We start from the raw sequence: 19,737 nt of genomic DNA, 5'->3' as shown, positions 1-19,737 counted from the left end.
AGATTGCAGCCCAAATAAATGCTTCACAGAGTTCAAGTAACAGACACATCTCAACATCAACTGTTCAGAGGAGACTGCGTGAATCAGGCCTTCATTGTCGAATTGCTGCAAAGAAACCACTACTAAAGGACACCAATAATAAGAAGAGACTTGCTTGGGCCAAGAAATACTAGCAATGGACATTAGACCGGTGGATATCTGTCCTTTGGTCTCATGAGTCCAAATTTGAGAATTTTGGTTCAATCCGCCGAGTCTTTTTGAGATGCAGAGTAGGTGAACGGATGATCTCCACATGTGTATTTCCCACTGTGAAGCATGGAGGAGGAGGTGTGATGGTGCTTTGCTGGTGACACTGTCTGTGATTTATTTAGAATTCAAGGCACACTTAACCAGCATGGCTACCACAGCATTCTGCAGCGATATGCCAACCCATCTGGTTTGGGCTTAGTGGGACTATCATTTGTTTTTCAACAGGACAATGACCCAACACACCTCCAGGCTGTTTGACCAAGAAGGAGAGTGATGGAGTGCTGCATGAGATGACCTGGCCACCACAATCACCCGACCTCAACCCAATTGAGATGGTTTGGGATGAGTTGGACCACAGAGTGAAGGAAAAGCCGCCAACAAGTGCTCAGCATATGTGGGAACTCCTTCATTCCTCATGGAGCTGGTTGAGAAAAGGCCGAGAGTGTGCAAAGCTGTCATCAAGGCAAAGGGGTGGCTACTTTGAATAATCTCAAAAATATTTTAATTTGTTTAACACTTTTTTGGTTACTACATGATGCCATATGTGTTATTTCATAGTTTTGATGTCTTCACTATTATTCTACCATGTAGAAAATAGTAAAAATAAAGAAAAACCCTTGAATGAGTAGGTGTGTCCAAACGTTTGACTGGTACTCTGTCTGTCTGTCTGTCTGTCTGTCTGTCTGTCTGTCTGTCTGTGTGTCTGTGTGTGTGTGTGTGTGTGTGTGTGTGTGTGTGTGTGTGTGTGTGTGTGTGTGTGTGTGTGTGTGTGTGTGTGTGTGTAAAGTATGTATGCTTGTGTATGTATGTTTCTTCTCATATGTCTGTGCATGCCTGCGTTGCTGGAACGTGCCGCACACCCACCACGCTGATATTGAAGGCGTAGAGCAGGTCAAAGGGCAGGGCGGCGATCAGGTCAACAAACAGCCAGGAGGTGGCGTAGTGTACAAAGATAGAGCGGGCTTCATAAACCACCTGACCCGTCGTACTCACATAGGTGGTGCGGAAGTTCAGTACAATGTCTGTCACAGAAAACACATGGTGAGATAGAATAGGACAAAGGGGACATTTGATTGGACCAGCCAACACATAGAACACCAATAAAACAGAGGACACACAGACAGTAGTTAAAACGGATCGCTCCTCGGTGGGATCATTCAATCATCATTCAACCCAGCAAGCAACATTTGGCATGGGACGTCATAATGACGTTGTTCCTGGTCATAAATCGGTTGTAGAGATGTCAGATTACAAACAGGTTAAGACATTTATTTTCATGTCAACATCAATGTGTCTGGGAAAGACGTAGAATTTTTGCTGTTATCTTGTCAGATAAATGAGATTACAACCATTAGAAAACCAGTGGAGGCTGCTGAGGGGAGGACGGCTCATAATAACGGCTGGAATGGTATCAGGCATATCAAACACGTGGTTTCCATGTGGTTGATACCATTCCACTGACTCATTATGAGCCGTCCTCCCCTCAGCAGCCTCCACTGTTGAAAACATAATTTACTGTTTTTTAAAGGGACTAGGGTTGGAAAATTCTGCTAATTCCCAAAATTCACAGCTTTCCATAAATCCCGGCTGGAAGATTCCTGGACACGGAAAGGAATAAGCAGGAAATCTGGAACCCTTCAACCAGGACTTCTGGAAGATCTGGGCTTTTGGGGAAAGTTTGCTGAATTTTGCAACCCTCAACGGGACATCAAAAAGAACGTAAACAATCAGTATACAACTTAACCATAACGTGACATTACAACCAGGTGTGCCTGCTGGGTAATAGAGGAAGCCTTTTGGTATTTATCTTAGTTATTATAACCATAATCCCTCACAGTAAATAGTCTGTAAACAAGGTGGAAATGTAATCAGTCTGTTTAATAAAATACAAAAGTGCTCATTGATCTCCTCAAACGATTGGCTGGCTGTTAATTAGATGAGGAAGTGCCTTGGATGTTAATGGGATGTGAATTAATATTGGCTGTTATGATGATCGCGAAGTGAATGATGCAATTGTTTATTAAATCAATGGGTGTGTGAGCGACTGAGGGGTTGAACCCATGTCTCCAGGGCCACAAGACGGTGTTAGCCTGCCCAGAATGTTACCCCGGTTGTAATCTGAATGTTAAAGCCTAGGCATTATCTTTTGGAGCGAACGGAAGTCTTCAGCTTAATCATCGCTCCGTTACAGGTGGGGTAACATTCTGGGGTGTGTGAGGGGTAACATTCTGGGGTGTGGGAGGGGTAACATTCTGGGGTGTGGGTGGGGTAAAATTCTGGGGTGTGGGAGGGGTAACATTCTGGGGTGTGGGAGAGGTAACATTCTGGGGTGTGGGAGGGGTAACATTCTGGGGTGTGGGAGAGGTAACATTCTGGGGTGTGGGAGGGGTAACATTCTGGGGTGTGGGAGGGGTAACATTCTGGGGTGTCGGAGAGGTAACATTCTGGGGTGTGGGAGGGGTAACATTCTGGGGTGTGGGAAGGGTAACATTCTGGGGTGTGTGAGGGGTAACATACTGGGGTGTGGGAGGGGTAACATTCTGGGGTGTGGGAGGGGTAACATTCTGGGGTGTGGGAGGGGTAACATTCTGGGGTGTGGGAGGGGTAACATTCTGGGGTGTGTGAGGGGTAACATTCTGGGGTGTGGGAAGGGTAGCATTCTGGGGTGTGGGAGGGGTAACATTCTGGGGTATGGGAAGGGTAGCATTCTGGGGTGTGTGAGGGGTAACATTCTGGGGTGTGGGAAGGGTAACATTCTGGGGTGTGGGAGGGGTAACAATCTGGGGTGTGGGAGGGGTAACATTCTGGGGTGTGGGAGGGGTAACATTCTGGGGTGTGGATGGGGTAACATTCTGGGGTGTGGGAGGGGTAACATTCTAGGGTGTGGGAGGGGTAACATTCTGGGGTGTGGGAGGGGTAACATTCTGGGGTGTGGGAGGGGTAACATTCTGGGGTGTGTGAGGGGTAACATTCTGGGGTGGGGGAGGTGTAACATTCTGGGGTGTGGGAGGGGTAACATTCTGGGGTGGGGGAGGGGTAACATTCTGGGGTGTGGGAGGGGTAACATTCCGGGGTGGGGGAGAGGTAACATTCTGGGGTGGGGAAGGGGTAACATTCTGGGGAGGGGTAGCATTCTGGGGTGTGGGTCGGGTAACATTCTGGGGTGGGGGAGGGGTAACATTCTGGGGTAGGGGAGGGGTAACATTCTGGGGTGGGGTAGCATTCTGGGGTGTGGGTCGGGTAACATTCTGGGGTGGGGGAGGGGTAACATTCTGGGGTAGGGGAGGGGTAACATTCTGGGGTGGGGGTGGGGTAACATTCTGGGGTGGGAGGGGTCACATTCTGGGCTGTGGGAGGGGTAACATTCTGGGCTGTGGGAGGGGTAACATTCTGGGGTGGGGGTGAGGGTGGCTTACCAATGATGAACAGAATCTCCACCAAGATGTCGCTGTAACTGGGGGGGTTGCGAGCCCCGGAGCCGCCCCCCTCGTCCCGCCCCTCCACCACGGTGAAGCAAACGTTATAGGGCACGGTGATGGCCACATAGAAAGTGGCCAGGAGGATCAGCCAATCCCAGCCCGCCTTGAAGGTCCCATAGTGTAGCAGGATGAAGCGAGACTTTGGGGTGGCAGCCACCTTGTACTCAGGGATGGGGTTGGTGGTCGCCCCAAACATACTCTGGAGAGAAAAATGACACATCATAACAACACAAAGGCAAACACCAAGACATTATAATAGAGGTAAATAAAAATGATACACCGAGTAAATAAAGTCCATGTGGGATCTTGAGACAGATACAGAAAGAACCGGTATAGGATGGAAGGATCTGGAGAAGACGACCCAGAACAGAAAGAACCGGTATAGGATGGAAGGATCTGGAGAAGACGGCCCAGAACAGAAAGAACCGGTATAGGATGGAAGGATCTGGAGAAGCCGGCCCAGAACAGAAAGAACCGGTATAGGATGGAAGGATCTGGAGAAGACGGCCCAGAACAGAAAGAACCGGTATAGGATAGAAGGATCTGGAGAAGACGGCCCAGAACAGAAAGAACCGGTATAGGATGGAAGGATCTGGAGAAGACGGCCCAGAACAGAAAGAACCGGTATAGGATGGAAGGATCTGGAGAAGACGGCCCAGAACAGAAAGAACCGGTATAGGATAGAAGGATCTGGAGAAGACGGCCCAGAACAGAAAGAACCGGTATAGGATGGAAGGATCTGGAGAAGACGGCCCAGAACAGAAAGAACCGGTATAGGATGGAAGGATCTGGAGAAGACGGCCCAGAACAGAAAGAACCGGTATAGGATAGAAGGATCTGGAGAAGACGGCCCAGAACAGAAAGAACCGGTATAGGATGGAAGGATCTGGAGAAGACGGCCCAGAACAGAAAGAACCGGTATAGGATGGAAGGATCTGGAGAAGACGGCCCAGAACAGAAAGAACCGGTATAGGATGGAAGGATCTGGAGAAGACGGCCCAGAACAGAAAGAACCGGTATAGGATGGAAGGATCTGGAGAAGACGGCCCAGAACAGAAAGAACCGGTATAGGATAGAAGGATCTGGAGAAGACGGCCCAGAACAGAAAGAACCGGTATAGGATGGAAGGATCTGGAGAAGACGGCCCAGAACAGAGAGAACCGGTATAGGATGGAAGGATCTGGAGAAGACGGCCCAGAACAGAAAGAACCGGTATAGGATGGAAGGATCTGGAAAAGACGGCCCAGAACAGAGAGAACCGGTATAGGATGGAAGGATCTGGAGAAGACGGCCCAGAACAGAAAGAACCGGTATAGGATGGAAGGATCTGGAGAAGACGGCCCAGAACAGAGTGAGATGGACAGAAACCCTGATGACCTCTGCTCCCAACGGAGGGATGGGCCTTTGTAATTAAGTAAGTCCATGACTGATAAAGGGTTTATCCTTACGAACAAGACTGATCCCAGAGCCATTGATGCTGTCTTAGTCACCAAACGGACAGATAATGACCATAGGAGTTAGCTGTACAGCACAAACAGATCTTGAACCACGGCTACTAACAAAAGGGTTATTATGATCCCATTCAACCTCTCTTTCTGAGATCCCCAAAGACTGGAAAGCTGCCGCGGTCATCCCCCTCTTCAAAGGGGGTGACACTCTAGACCCAAACTGCTACAGACCTATATCTATCTACCCTGCCTTTCTAAGGTCTTCGAAAGCCAAGTTAACAAACAGATTACCGACCATTTCGAATCCCACCGTACCTTCTCCGCTATGCAATCTGGTTTCAGAGCTGATCATGGGTGCACCTCAGCCACGCTCATGGTCCTAAATGACATCATAACCGCCATCGATAAGAGACATTACTGTGCAGCCGTATTCATCGACCTGGCCAAGGCTTTCGACTCTGTCAATCACCACATTCTTATTGGCAGACTCGACAGCCTTGGTTTCTCAAATGATTGCCTCGCCTGGTTTACCAACTACTTCTCTGATAGAGTTCAGTGTGTCAAATAGGAGGGCATGATGTCCAGACCTCTGGCAGTCTCTATGGGGGTGCCACAGGGTTCAATTCTCGGGCCGACTCTCTTCTCTGTATACATCAATGATGTCGCTCTTGCTGCTGGTGATTCTCTGATACACCTCTACGCAGACGACACCATTCTGTATACTTCTGGCCCTTCTTTGGACACTGTGTTAACTAACCTCCAGACGAGCTTCAATGCCATACAACTCTCCTTCCGTGGCCTCCAACTGCTCTTAAATGCAGGTAAAACTAAATGCATGCTATTCAAACGATCACTGCCCGCACCTGCCCGCCCGTCCAGCATCACTACTCTGGACGGCTCTGACTTAGAATACGTGGACAACTACAAATACCTAGGTGTCTGGTTAGACTGTAAACTCTCCTTCCAGACTCACATTAAGCATCTCCAATCCAAAATTAAATCTAGAATCGGCTTCCTATTTCGCAACAAAGCATCCTTCACTCATGCTGCCAAACATACCCTCGTAAAACTGACCATCCTACCGATCCTCAACTTCGGCGGTGTCATCTATAAAATAGCCTCCAACACTCTACTCAACAAATTGGATGCAGTCTATCACAGTGCCATCCGTTTTGTCCCCAAAGCCCCATAGACTACCCACCACTGCGAACTGTATGCTCTTGTTGGTTGGCCCTCGCTTCATACTCTTCGCTAAACCCACTGGCTCCAGGTTATCTACAAGTCTCTGCTAGGTAAAGCCCCGCCTTATCTCAGCTCACTGGTCACCATAGCAGCACCCACTCGTAGCACTCGCTCCAGCAGGTATATCTCACTGGTCACCCCCAAAACCAATTCCTCCTTTGGTTGCCTTTCCTTCCAGTTCTCTGCTGCTAATGACTGGAACGAACTGCAAAAATCACTGAAGCTGGAGACTCATATCTCCCTCACTAGCTTTAAGCACGAGCTGTCAGAACAGATCACAGATCACTGCACCTGTGCATAGCCCATCTGTAAACAGCCCATCTATCTACCACATCCCCATACTGTATTTATTTATTTATCTTGCGCCTTTGCACCCCAGTATCTCTACTTGCACATTCATCTTCTGCACATCTACCATTCCAGTGTTTAATTGCTATATTGTAATTACTTCGCCACCATGGCCTCTTTATTGCCTTAACCTCCTTATCTTACCTAATTTGCTCACATTGTATATAGACTTTTTGTTTTCTTTTGTTCTACTGTATTATTGACTGTGTGTTTTGTTAATTCCATGTGTAACTCTGTGTTGTTGTATCTGTCGCACTGCTTTGCTTTATCTTGGCCAGGTCACCGTTGCAAATGAGAACTTGTTCTCAACTAGCCTACCTGGTTAAATAAAGGTGAAATTAAAACATTAAAAAAAAACATCTGGCTCCAAGACGATGGCAGTTTGGAAAAAAATGACCAAGTAAATTGTGCTGATTTACTGGCACATTGAACCATATGGGGCGCCGTAGTTTAAGAACTCTGTGGACAGTGCTAAAAACAATGACGTCATTGTCTGAATTCCTACATCTTTATGCATCTTCGCCATTGAAATGTTGAGGAAGTGATTAGCCATAGGGGTGGTGGTTTGATGTTTATAGGTGCTTATATGGGCTGTATTGGAGAATATAAGAGTGATGATAGGATGAGATGTGGGCTGTATTGGACAATATAAGAGTGTTGAAAGGATGAGATATGGGATGTATTGGACAATATAAGAGTGATGATATGATGAGATGTGGGCTGTATTGGACAATATAAGAGTGATGATAGGATGAGATGTGGGCTGTATTGGAGAATATAAGAGTGATGATAGGATGAGATGTGGGCTGTATTGGACAATATAAGAGTGTTGATAGGATGAGATATGGGCTGTATTGGACAATATAAGAGTGTTGATAGGATGAGATATGGGCTGTATTGGAGAATATAAGAGTGATGATAGGATGAGATATGGGCTGTATTGGACAATATAAGAGTGATGATAGGATGAGATGTGGGCTGTATTGGACAATATAAGAGTGATGATATGATGAGATGTGGGCTGTATTGGACAATATAAGAGTGATGATAGGATGAGATGTGGGCTGTATTGAACAATATAAGAGTGATGATAGGATGAGATGTGGGCTGTATTGGACAATATAAGAGTGATGATAGGATGAGATGTGGGCTGTATTGGACAATATAAGAGTGATGATAGGATGAGATGTGGGCTGTATTGGACAATATAAGAGTGTTGTTAGGATGAGATATGGGCTGTATTGGACAATATAAGAGTGATGATAGGATGAGATATGGGCTGTATTGGACAATATAAGAGTGATGATTGAATGAGATATGGGCTGTATTGGACAATATAAGAGTGATGACAGGATGAGATATGGGCTGTATTGGACAATATAAGAGTGATGATTGAATGAGATATGGGCTGTATTGGACAATATAAGAGTGATGACAGGATGAGATATGGGCTGTTTTGGACAATATAAGAGTGATGATTGAATGAGATATGGGCTGTATTGGACAATATAAGAGTGATGATAGGATGAGATATGGGCTGTATTGGACAATATAAGAGTGATGATAGGATGAGATATGGGCTGTATTGGACAATATAAGAGTGATGATAGGATGAGATATGGGCTGTATTGGACAATATAAGAGTGATGATAGGATGAGATGTGGGCTGTATTGGACAATATAAGAGTGATGATTGAATGAGATATGGGCTGTATTGGACAATATAAGAGTGATGATAGGATGAGATATGGGCTGTATTGGACAATATAAGAGTGATGATAGGATGAGATGTGGGCTGTATTGGACAATATAAGAGTGATAGGATGAGATATGGGCTGTATTGGACAATATAAGAGTGATGATAGGATGAGATATGGGCTGTATTGGAGAATATAAGAGTGATGATAGGATGAGATGTGGGCTGTATTGGAGAATATAAGAGTGATGATAGGATGAGATGTGGGCTGTTTTGGACAATATAAGAGTGATGATTGAATGAGATATGGGCTGTATTGGACAATATAAGAGTGATGATAGGATGAGATGTGGGCTGTATTGGACAATATAAGAGTGATGATTGAATGAGATATGGGCTGTATTGGACAATATAAGAGTGATGATAGGATGAGATATGGGCTGTATTGGACAATATAAGAGTGATGATAGGATGAGATGTGGGCTGTATTGGACAATATAAGAGTGATAGGATGAGATATGGGCTGTATTGGACAATATAAGAGTGATGATAGGATGAGATATGGGCTGTATTGGAGAATATAAGAGTGATGATTGAATGAGATATGGGCTGTATTGGACAATATAAGAGTGATGATAGGATGAGATGTGGGCTGTATTGGACAATATAAGAGTGATGATAGGATGAGATGTGGGCTGTATTGGACAATATAAGAGTGATAGGATGAGATATGGGCTGTATTGTACAATATAAGAGTGATGATAGGATGAGATATGGGCTGTATTGGAGAATATAAGAGTGATGATTGAATGAGATATGGGCTGTATTGGACAATATAAGAGTGATGATAGGATGAGATGTGGGCTGTATTGGACAATATAAGAGTGATGATAGGATGAGATGTGGGCTGTATTGGACAATATAAGAGTGATAGGATGAGATATGGGCTGTATTGGACAATATAAGAGTGATGATAGGATGAGATATGGGCTGTATTGGAGAATATAAGAGTGATGATATGATGAGATGTGGGCTGTATTGGACAATATAAGAGTGATGACAGGATGAGATATGGGCTGTATTGGACAATATAAGAGTGATGATAGGATGAGATATGGGCTGTATTGGACAATATAAGAGTGATGATAGGATGAGATATGGGCTGTATTGGACAATATAAGAGTGTTGAAAGGATGAGATATGGGCTGTATTGGACAATATAAGAGTGATGATAGGATGATATGTGGGCTGTATTGGACAATATAAGAGGGATGATAGGATGAGATGTGGGCTGTATTGGAGAATATAAGAGTGATGATAGGATGAGATATGGGCTGTATTGGACAATATAAGAGTGATGATAGGATGAGATGTGGGCTGTATTGGACAATATAAGAGTGATGATAGGATGAGATATGGGCTGTATTGGACAATATAAGAGTGATGATAGGATGAGATATGGGCTGTATTGGACAATATAAGTGTGTTGAAAGGATGAGATGTGGGCTGTATTGGAGAATATAAGAGTGATGATAGGATGAGATATGGGCTGTATTGGACAATATAAGAGGGATGATAGGATGAGATGTGGGCTGTATTGGACAATATAAGAGTGATGATAGGATGAGATGTGGGCTGTATTGGACAATATAAGAGTGATGATAGGATGAGATATGGGCTGTATTGGACAATATAAGAGTGATGACAGGATGAGATATGGGCTGTTTTGGACAATATAAGAGTGATGATTGAATGAGATATGGGCTGTATTGGACAATATAAGAGTGATGATAGGATGAGAAGTGGGCTGTATTGGACAATATAAGAGTGATGATTGAATGAGATATGGGCTGTATTGGACAATATAAGAGTGATGATAGGATGAGATATGGGCTGTATTGGACAATATAAGAGTGATGATAGGATGAGATGTGGGCTGTATTGGACAATATAAGAGTGATGATAGGATGAGATGTGGGCTGTATTGGACAATATAAGAGTGATGATTGAATGAGATATGGGCTGTATTGGACAATGTAAGAGTGATGACAGGATGAGATATGGGCTGTTTTGGACAATATAAGAGTGATGATTGAATGAGATATGGGCTGTATTGGACAATATAAGAGTGATGATAGGATGAGAAGTGGGCTGTATTGGACAATATAAGAGTGATGATTGAATGAGATATGGGCTGTATTGGACAATATAAGAGTGATGATAGGATGAGATATGGGCTGTATTGGACAATATAAGAGTGATGATAGGATGAGATGTGGGCTGTATTGGACAATATAAGAGTGATGATAGGATGAGATGTGGGCTGTATTGGACAATATAAGAGTGATGATTGAATGAGATATGGGCTGTATTGGACAATATAAGAGTGATGATAGGATGAGATATGGGCTGTATTGGACAATATAAGAGTGATGATAGGATGAGATATGGGCTGTATTGGACAATATAAGAGTGATGATAGGATGAGATATGGGCTGTATTGGACAATATAAGAGTGATGATAGGATGAGATATGGGCTGTATTGGACAATATAAGAGTGATGATAGGATGAGATGTGGGCTGTATTGGACAATATAAGAGTGATGATAGGATGAGATGTGGGCTGTATTGGACAATATAAGAGTGATGATTGAATGAGATATGGGCTGTATTGGACAATATAAGAGTGATGATAGGATGAGATATGGGCTGTATTGGACAATATAAGAGTGATGATAGGATGAGATGTGGGCTGTATTGGACAATATAAGAGTGATAGGATGAGATATGGGCTGTATTGGACAATATAAGAGTGATGATAGGATGAGATATGGGCTGTATTGGAGAATATAAGAGTGATGATAGGATGAGATGTGGGCTGTATTGGAGAATATAAGAGTGATGATAGGATGAGATGTGGGCTGTTTTGGACAATATAAGAGTGATGATTGAATGAGATATGGGCTGTATTGGACAATATAAGAGTGATGATAGGATGAGATGTGGGCTGTATTGGACAATATAAGAGTGATGATTGAATGAGATATGGGCTGTATTGGACAATATAAGAGTGATGATAGGATGAGATATGGGCTGTATTGGACAATATAAGAGTGATGATAGGATGAGATGTGGGCTGTATTGGACAATATAAGAGTGATAGGATGAGATATGGGCTGTATTGGACAATATAAGAGTGATGATAGGATGAGATATGGGCTGTATTGGAGAATATAAGAGTGATGATTGAATGAGATATGGGCTGTATTGGACAATATAAGAGTGATGATAGGATGAGATGTGGGCTGTATTGGACAATATAAGAGTGATGATAGGATGAGTTGTGGGCTGTATTGGACAATATAATAGTGATAGGATGAGATATGGGCTGTATTGTACAATATAAGAGTGATGATAGGATGAGATATGGGCTGTATTGGAGAATATAAGAGTGATGATTGAATGAGATATGGGCTGTATTGGACAATATAAGAGTGATGATAGGATGAGATGTGGGCTGTATTGGACAATATAAGAGTGATGATAGGATGAGATGTGGGCTGTATTGGACAATATAAGAGTGATAGGATGAGATATGGGCTGTATTGGACAATATAAGAGTGATGATAGGATGAGATATGGGCTGTATTGGAGAATATAAGAGTGATGATATGATGAGATGTGGGCTGTATTGGACAATATAAGAGTGATGACAGGATGAGATATGGGCTGTATTGGACAATATAAGAGTGATGATAGGATGAGATATGGGCTGTATTGGACAATATAAGAGTGATGATAGGATGAGATATGGGCTGTATTGGACAATATAAGAGTGTTGAAAGGATGAGATATGGGCTGTATTGGACAATATAAGAGTGATGATAGGATGATATGTGGGCTGTATTGGACAATATAAGAGGGATGATAGGGTGAGATGTGGGCTGTATTGGAGAATATAAGAGTGATGATAGGATGAGATATGGGCTGTATTGGACAATATAAGAGTGATGATAGGATGAGATGTGGGCTGTATTGGACAATATAAGAGTGATGATAGGATGAGATATGGGCTGTATTGGACAATATAAGAGTGATGATAGGATGAGATATGGGCTGTATTGGACAATATAAGTGTGTTGAAAGGATGAGATGTGGGCTGTATTGGAGAATATAAGAGTGATGATAGGATGAGATATGGGCTGTATTGGACAATATAAGAGGGATGATAGGATGAGATGTGGGCTGTATTGGACAATATAAGAGTGATGATAGGATGAGATGTGGGCTGTATTGGACAATATAAGAGGGATGATAGGATGAGATGTGGGCTGTATTGGAGAATATAAGAGTGATGATAGGATGAGATATGGGCTGTATTGGACAATATAAGAGTGATGATAGGATGAGATGTGGGCTGTATTGGACAATATAAGAGTGATGATAGGATGAGATATGGGCTGTATTGGACAATATAAGAGTGATGATAGGATGAGATGTGGGTTGTATTGGACAATATAAGAGTGATGATAGGATGATGTGAGATGTATTGGACAAACATGTTGCTAACTGGGTGATATGGGGACGTGTCGTGCAACGCAGAGCTCTAACAGATCCCCCATAATGCATCGCTCTTTACAGTCCTATATAATTCCAGTAGCTAACTGCAAAGATTTTTTTCTGTAACTGTCCATCCATGTGTTACAGTGTACTCACGTTGTTGATCTTGAGCTTGCTCTTGTCCTGTTTCTGCAAGTGGCCAGACAACTGGTAGAGTACGGCCCGACTACGCCGGCGGTTGTTGTCAAAGCCTGGGGGACGGGTGATCTTGTGCACCTCCAGACCTGTCTCCTCGTCTGGGGACAGGCAGGCCGAGGGGTGGGGGTGGAGGGAGACAAGATCCTTTTGATGTACTGTAATTAGCTTATTCATAGTTTATCAGGTAACTATCAATCCCTCTCCCTCCAACCCCTCTCTCCCATTTTCCCTTCATCTGAACCTCCCTCCCTCCCTCCCTCCCTCCCTCCCTCCCTCCCTCCCTCCCTCCCTCACCGGTGTCTGAGTCTTGTCCATGGTCCCCCTGGTCCCCCTGGTCCTTCCTGGTCTCTGTGATGTCCTTGTGGGAGACTAGGAACAGCACCACCTCTCCCTTCTCATTATTGATGGGCACTATGTCCAGCAGACACCAGAACTGCTCTCCTGAGATACAGACAGACACACAGACAACCACAGGTCAGAGATAAGTAAAACATATAGGCTCTGTCTCAATGGCCTTGATCATCTGTCCTCTCCTTCGTCTGCAATTATCTAAAGAACTGAGCAAGTGAAAACTAGACTAATGATTATGATGAAGGGGAAGAGATGCATTTGAGAAAGAGCCATAGAAACCTCTTGAGGGACCTGTGGAGGAAATCTTACCAGACCACTGACTAATCTCTGGCAACTAGAACCAAGATGGTTCCCTTCCTTACCCCCCTTCTTGTACAGGATGCACTCAGTCTTAAATTCCTGCCGCTCGTCCAGAGCCTTTTGGATCTGAGTGGTTAGGCTCTCGCTGGTGTCCGAGCCGTACAGGAAGTGACACCTGCAGCTCTTTTGCATCAGCTCACCGCGGGCAAAGCCGGTCAGCTCACAGAAGCCGTCCGAGCAGTAGACGATGGGGTAGAGTGACTGCACCTGGGCGTTACCCAGGACAAAGTTACTGTCTGAGAGAGAGAGAGAGAGAGAGAGAGAGAGATAGAGAGAGAGAGAGAGAGAGAGAGAGAGAGAGAGAGAGAGAGAGAGAGAGAGAGAGAGAGAGAGAGAGAGAGAGAGAGAGAGAGAGACGGGATGAGTTTCAAATGCTATTTGGGATAAAGAACATCAAAAAGACCTCATTTGAACTTTGTATAAAAGTTTAATCATATTTTTCTCTGGATTACTTGCAAGTCTTTGACTGAGTCTTTGTGATGGTAAGGGCAATGAGGGTGTGTTTTTGCCCCAAGCCGGATCTCTGGCTGAGTATGACAGGGGGAACGAAAGAGCAAACCTAACAAATCACATAGCTTGGCTTAAATGAAGGGCATCAGGGGCCAAAGGCAACAAACATAACTGTGTTAATTCATGCATGAATGAAGTCAAGACATCAATGACATATAAAGGCAGTTTCTGTTTGAGTCAAGGGTGGTAGGGGGATCTGAGTGGCGCTGCCTGGCGCTAGACGGAGATACGCCCTCTTGAATATTTCTATGGGTCATTTAGTTGTTTGATTAGTAGGCTTTATGGGCTCTACAGGAGAACAATTCACTCTGCAGGAGATGTTGAGTCCTTTACAGAAATAGGATCTGTAGGACTTGGGCACTCACTGTGAAGAATGTGTATAATATAGAGAGGGAGGGAGGGAGGGAGGAAGCCAGGGAGGGGAGAGAGAGAGAGAGAGAGAGAGAGAGAGAGAGAGAGAGAGAGAGAGAGAGAGAGAGAGAGAGAGAGACAGAGAGAGAGAGACAGAGAGAGAGAGAGAGAGAGAGTCAGAGAGACAGAGAGAGAGAGAGAAAAAATGTAATGCTTCTAATCCCTTGATGGGGATAAAAACAATGACTACCCCACCTCAGCTACAATGAAAAGAGGTGAGCCTCGTAATATCGAAAGTTGCTGCACAGCTGTGGTTCTCATCTCCTCTCATCCATACTCATTGACTACCCCACCTCAGTAACCATGACAACAGGTGATCCTAGTAATGTCCATACTCAATGAGATGGACAGGACGATGCAAGATAATCTGCTGTAATCCATTCCCATCTCTGCACATGAATGGATTATCACAGATTATTTCTGTGATATCCATCTCATTTGCCTTGGATTTGAACACCAAGACCTAGAGATCTGTCAATCCAGGAGCCACCAACAGTAAGGTATCACAGGAAGAGAGGAGAGGAAGAGACTGTGCTGTGCTTATAGACAGCCGTTCAGAAGCCCTGGTACACTGAGGCACGTGGCTCCTGATTTGACTTCAATGGAAGAGATTATTATGCTTGATATTACAATTCTGCATCATGCAGCAGTTGGAAGCATGAGAGCGAGAGAGGGAGATGACATAAAGAATATATAGAGGTCCTGGATGGCAGGGAGCTCAGCCCCGGTGATGTACTGGGCTGTCCACACCAACCTCTGTAGCGCTTTGCGGTGCATTTGCCATACCAAGCGGTGATGCAGCCAATCAAGATGCTCTCGGTGGTGCAGCTGTATAACTTTTTGAGGATCCCAGGGCCCATGCCAAATCTTTTCATCCGCCTAAGGCGGAAGAGGAGCTGTCGTGTCCTCTTCACGACTGTGAGGGTGTGAGTGGACCATGTTACGTCCTTAGTGATGTTTACGCCAAGGAACTTGAAGCTCTCGACCCGCTCCAGCCTTTGTCAATGTGGATGGGGGTGTGCTCTCCCCTCTTTCTCTTGTAGTCTACGATCAGCTCCTTGGTCTTACAGATGTTGAGAGACAGACTGTTGTCCTAGCACCACACTGACAGGTCTCTGAGTCTCTCTGTCTTACTCTCTCTCCCTCTCCTATTCTGTTTTAGCTCTCTGAGACAAACACAAACATACACACAGCCTCCCGGCTGCACATGTGAGGAAAAGCAAGTACAACTTCAACCCTTCCCCAGCATGTGCAGTGTTGTGGAAAGCTGTCTCAGAGCTGCCATTACACTGGGCTTTGAAACTGTCCTGAGACTGTCTCAGTGCTGCCATTACGCTGGGCTTTGAAACTGTCCTGAGACTGTCTCAGTGCTGCCATTACACTGGGCTTTGAAACTGTCCTGAGACTGTCTCAGTGCTGCCATTACGCTGGGCTTTGAAACCATCCTGAGACTGTCTCAGTGCTGCCATTACACTGGGCTTTGAAACTGTCCTGAGACTGTCTCAGTGCTGCCATTACGCTGGGCTTTGAAACCGTCCTGAGACTGTCTCAGTGCTGCCATTACACTGGGCTTTGACACTGTCCTGAGACTGTCTCAGAGCTGCCATTACACTGGGCTTTGAAACCGTCCTGAGACTGTCTCAGTGCTGCCATTACGCTGGGCTTTGAAACCGTCCTGAGACTGTCTTAGAGCTGCCATTACACTGGGCTTTAAAAACCGTCCTGAGACTGTCTCAGCGCTGCCATTACGCTGGGCTTTGAAACTGTCCTGAGACTGTCTCAGTGCTGCCATTACGCTGGGCTTTGAAACCGTCCTGAGACTGTCTCAGCGCTGCCATTACGCTGGGCTTTGAAACCGTCCTGAGACTGTCTCAGTGCTGCCATTACGCTGGGCTTTGAAACCGTCCTGAGACTGTCTCAGTGCTGCCATTACGCTGGGCTTTGAAACCGTCCTGAGACTGTCTCAGTGCTGCCATTACACTGGGCTTTGAAACCGTCCTGAGACTGTCTCAGTGCTGCCATTACACTGGGCTTTGAAACTGTCCTGAGACTGTCTCAGTGCTGCCATTACACTGGGCTTTGAAACTGTCCTGAGACTGTCTCAGTGCTGCCATTACACTGGGCTTTGAAACCGTCCTGAGACTGTCTCAGAGCTGCCATTACGCTGGGCTTTGAAACCGTCCTGAGACTGTCTCAGCGCTGCCATTACGCTGGGCTTTGAAACCGTCCTGAGACTGTCTCAGTGCTGCCATTACACTGGGCTTTGAAACTCTCCTGAGACTGTCTCAGAGCTGCCATTACGCTGGGCTTTGAAACCGTCCTGAGACTGTCTCAGCGCTGCCATTACACTGGGCTTTGAAACTCTCCTGAGACTGTCTCAGAGCTGCCATTACGCTGGGCTTTGAAACCGTCCTGAGACTGTCTCAGTGCTGCCATTACGCTGGGCTTTGAAACCGTCCTGAGACTGTCTCAGAGCTGCCATTACACTGTGCTTTGAAACCGTCCTGAGACTGTCTCAGAGCTGCCATTACACTGGGCTTTGAAACTGTCCTGAGACTGTCTCAGAGCTGCCATTACACTGGGCTTTGACACTGTCCTGAGACTGTCTCAGAGCTGCCATTACACTGGGCTTTGAAACTCTCCTGAGACTGTAATATTATGTCAACACCTACCTACACCACCACCTCACCTGTCACACACTAGTCACCCATAGACTAAAGGCCACACTTTGACACAAAGGAGTTATGGGAAATCAATCTCTCAATCTGAGTGTTAGGCTGCAATATGGAGTTGATGGTGATGTTACCATGCCGTCATATAAGAGACTGCAAGGGAGGGGTACACATAGACACACACACACACACACACACACACACACACACACACACACACACACACACACACACACACACAGTAATATTATGGAGTTCGAAAGCCATGGGGAAATCCAGTGCACGCGACTTTGCTAATTAATGTACTGCAGTGGGTTAAACCAGTGTCACACAGAGTGATTCTTGGTAGTCTTAAACAAATCTACTTTGTAACTAAAGTATCCACCTCACACACATGGTTATGGGTTTAACAAAAGAAGACACCTGTACCATGTCAGATATAGAGTTGAAATGTATTACATTTTGAGTTTGTATCCCAATATTACTCTTTATATACATCACACAACACTGAAATATAACAAAACCGTTTAACATAGAAACACAGTATTTCAGGCGTTTAAAAAAACAAAACATTTATTGATTAATTATTAATAATATTCCACCCATGAGGCCACTAGAGGGCGATTTGGTCATCTGACTGCAAGACAGGGCTACCTGGGAGACTGCATCTGTCTTTAATGTATATTGGAGTTAATTAAGCCTATATGCATATCCCAGGTGATCTATCTTCAATTCACCTAGTCTTCTATCTGATTAGGTTTGGTAAGACACATTTATATGAGGATTAAGAGGATCTTGCCTCCTGGGATGTAATATATGGCCCTGTGAGACTACAGTCATGTCAAATGAACATCGAAAATCGTCTAACTATGTAAATTAAGGAGAGCCCTGTCCTAGATAAACATCACCGCATCACAACACCTCAGGTCCTTGAGACACGTTCTTATAATATAATGCTACATAAGGGTTGCATATTCTTATTTTATAGATTTTTTACAATAAAATGTGTTTGAAAACATTTCCTAGACTTTACGGCATAAGCGTTTTGTGGGTATGCGCGTCACCTGGCTAAAAAGGCGCACGTGGAGTGGTTACTTACGGGTCCCATCAAAACGGTTTGCAATTGTGTCTAGGAAGGTGTTCTGTGGCGCCAGACGACCCCTCGTCGCTGGCGTTCTAGACCGTTGAGACCCTCTCCGGTCTCGGCGATTCGAGGCATCGGTCTCCGCTGCGACGAAACCTGGCAAAAATCTGGAAGCCCCGGGCGCGCCTCCGAGCCCCTGTAGGAGCGCGCCGATCCGAGATCCTCGTGGCTCCACTTTTAGACCGCGGGGTTGACCACTCAAATGGTCATAAACAAAGAGAAGAAGGAAAGTAAAATCCGATTGTTGTGGGTGGTTTCCAGATGATGAATGGTAGGCAATGCTTTGACTACATTTGTGAACTGGAACACACGAGGAATGTTAACGGCTGCAACGTGCGCATCGCAGCATAAGTGCTGCTGCGCTCTGCTCCTCAATGTTATATACCCAGCCGAGGTAGGCTTCTCTCTCTCTCTCTCATATCATGTCCCCTTTCTCTCTCTTCAGACACACAGGCAGGTATGAGGATAAGACCAATGGCTCTTGTTGTGGATGGTTTCCCACAAAAAAAATGTGACTTTGGAGAAAGTTTCATTTACATTTTCACATTTAGTCGATTATCTTATCTTTCCAGAGCAAATTACAGTCAATTCATATACAACCATATATAATGAAAGGCTATTAAGGCTTATCCGATTGTTTTTCCATGAGCATAAATAATTTCCAGACAACTGAATGTTCATATGAAGTGTGTGGTGTCTGCATTTCGTCATCTTATCATTTTGTAGATGGAGTGGAGCGCCCTCTAGTGACTATTGTTTGAAAGACCCTAGGTCCCGGGAGCGCTTTATCAAGCACTGGCTCTATTTACATCTACATAGAGTCCAGATCGAGTCTATGTGCTGTGTATTTCCTGATAGAATGAGTTGTGCCAACAGCCTGTATAAAGCGGAAGGGTTCAATATCCCGCTTCATGTATGGCTCTCAAAAAGGTTCTAAATAGAACTGCAAAGAACCCTTATTTTTGTTGCAGTGTACTATATTTGTTACACTTTACTTATATCAGATCATGCTAATGAATAGTAGCATGTTTAAAATATATATTTTGTAAATAGTTTGTTATAAAATAA

At 44.7% G+C, this 19,737-nt stretch overlaps 1 protein-coding gene across 1 annotated transcript in view; it reads right to left on the bottom strand.

Moving 5' to 3' along the window:
* The window catches only part of LOC129859958 (potassium voltage-gated channel subfamily H member 3-like), a 38,778-nt gene extending 19,790 nt beyond the window's left edge, over positions 1-18,988 (bottom strand). The window contains exons 1-6 of the mRNA XM_055930236.1: positions 18,625-18,988; positions 13,935-14,168; positions 13,516-13,662; positions 13,180-13,319; positions 3,666-3,927; positions 1,114-1,271 (exon numbers count right to left, since the gene is read on the bottom strand). Of these exons, the coding sequence (XP_055786211.1) occupies positions 1,114-1,271; positions 3,666-3,927; positions 13,180-13,319; positions 13,516-13,662; positions 13,935-14,064 (837 nt within the window). The 5' untranslated portion in view covers positions 14,065-14,168; positions 18,625-18,988. The remainder of the gene's footprint in view (positions 1-1,113; positions 1,272-3,665; positions 3,928-13,179; positions 13,320-13,515; positions 13,663-13,934; positions 14,169-18,624) is intronic.
* Positions 18,989-19,737: the final 749 nt, after the last annotated feature.

Source organism: Salvelinus fontinalis, chromosome 7 (assembly GCF_029448725.1).
Source record: "Salvelinus fontinalis isolate EN_2023a chromosome 7, ASM2944872v1, whole genome shotgun sequence".
NCBI classification, from domain to species: Eukaryota; Metazoa; Chordata; class Actinopteri; order Salmoniformes; family Salmonidae; genus Salvelinus; species Salvelinus fontinalis.
This window is presented reverse-complemented; position numbering and strand designations above follow the sequence as displayed.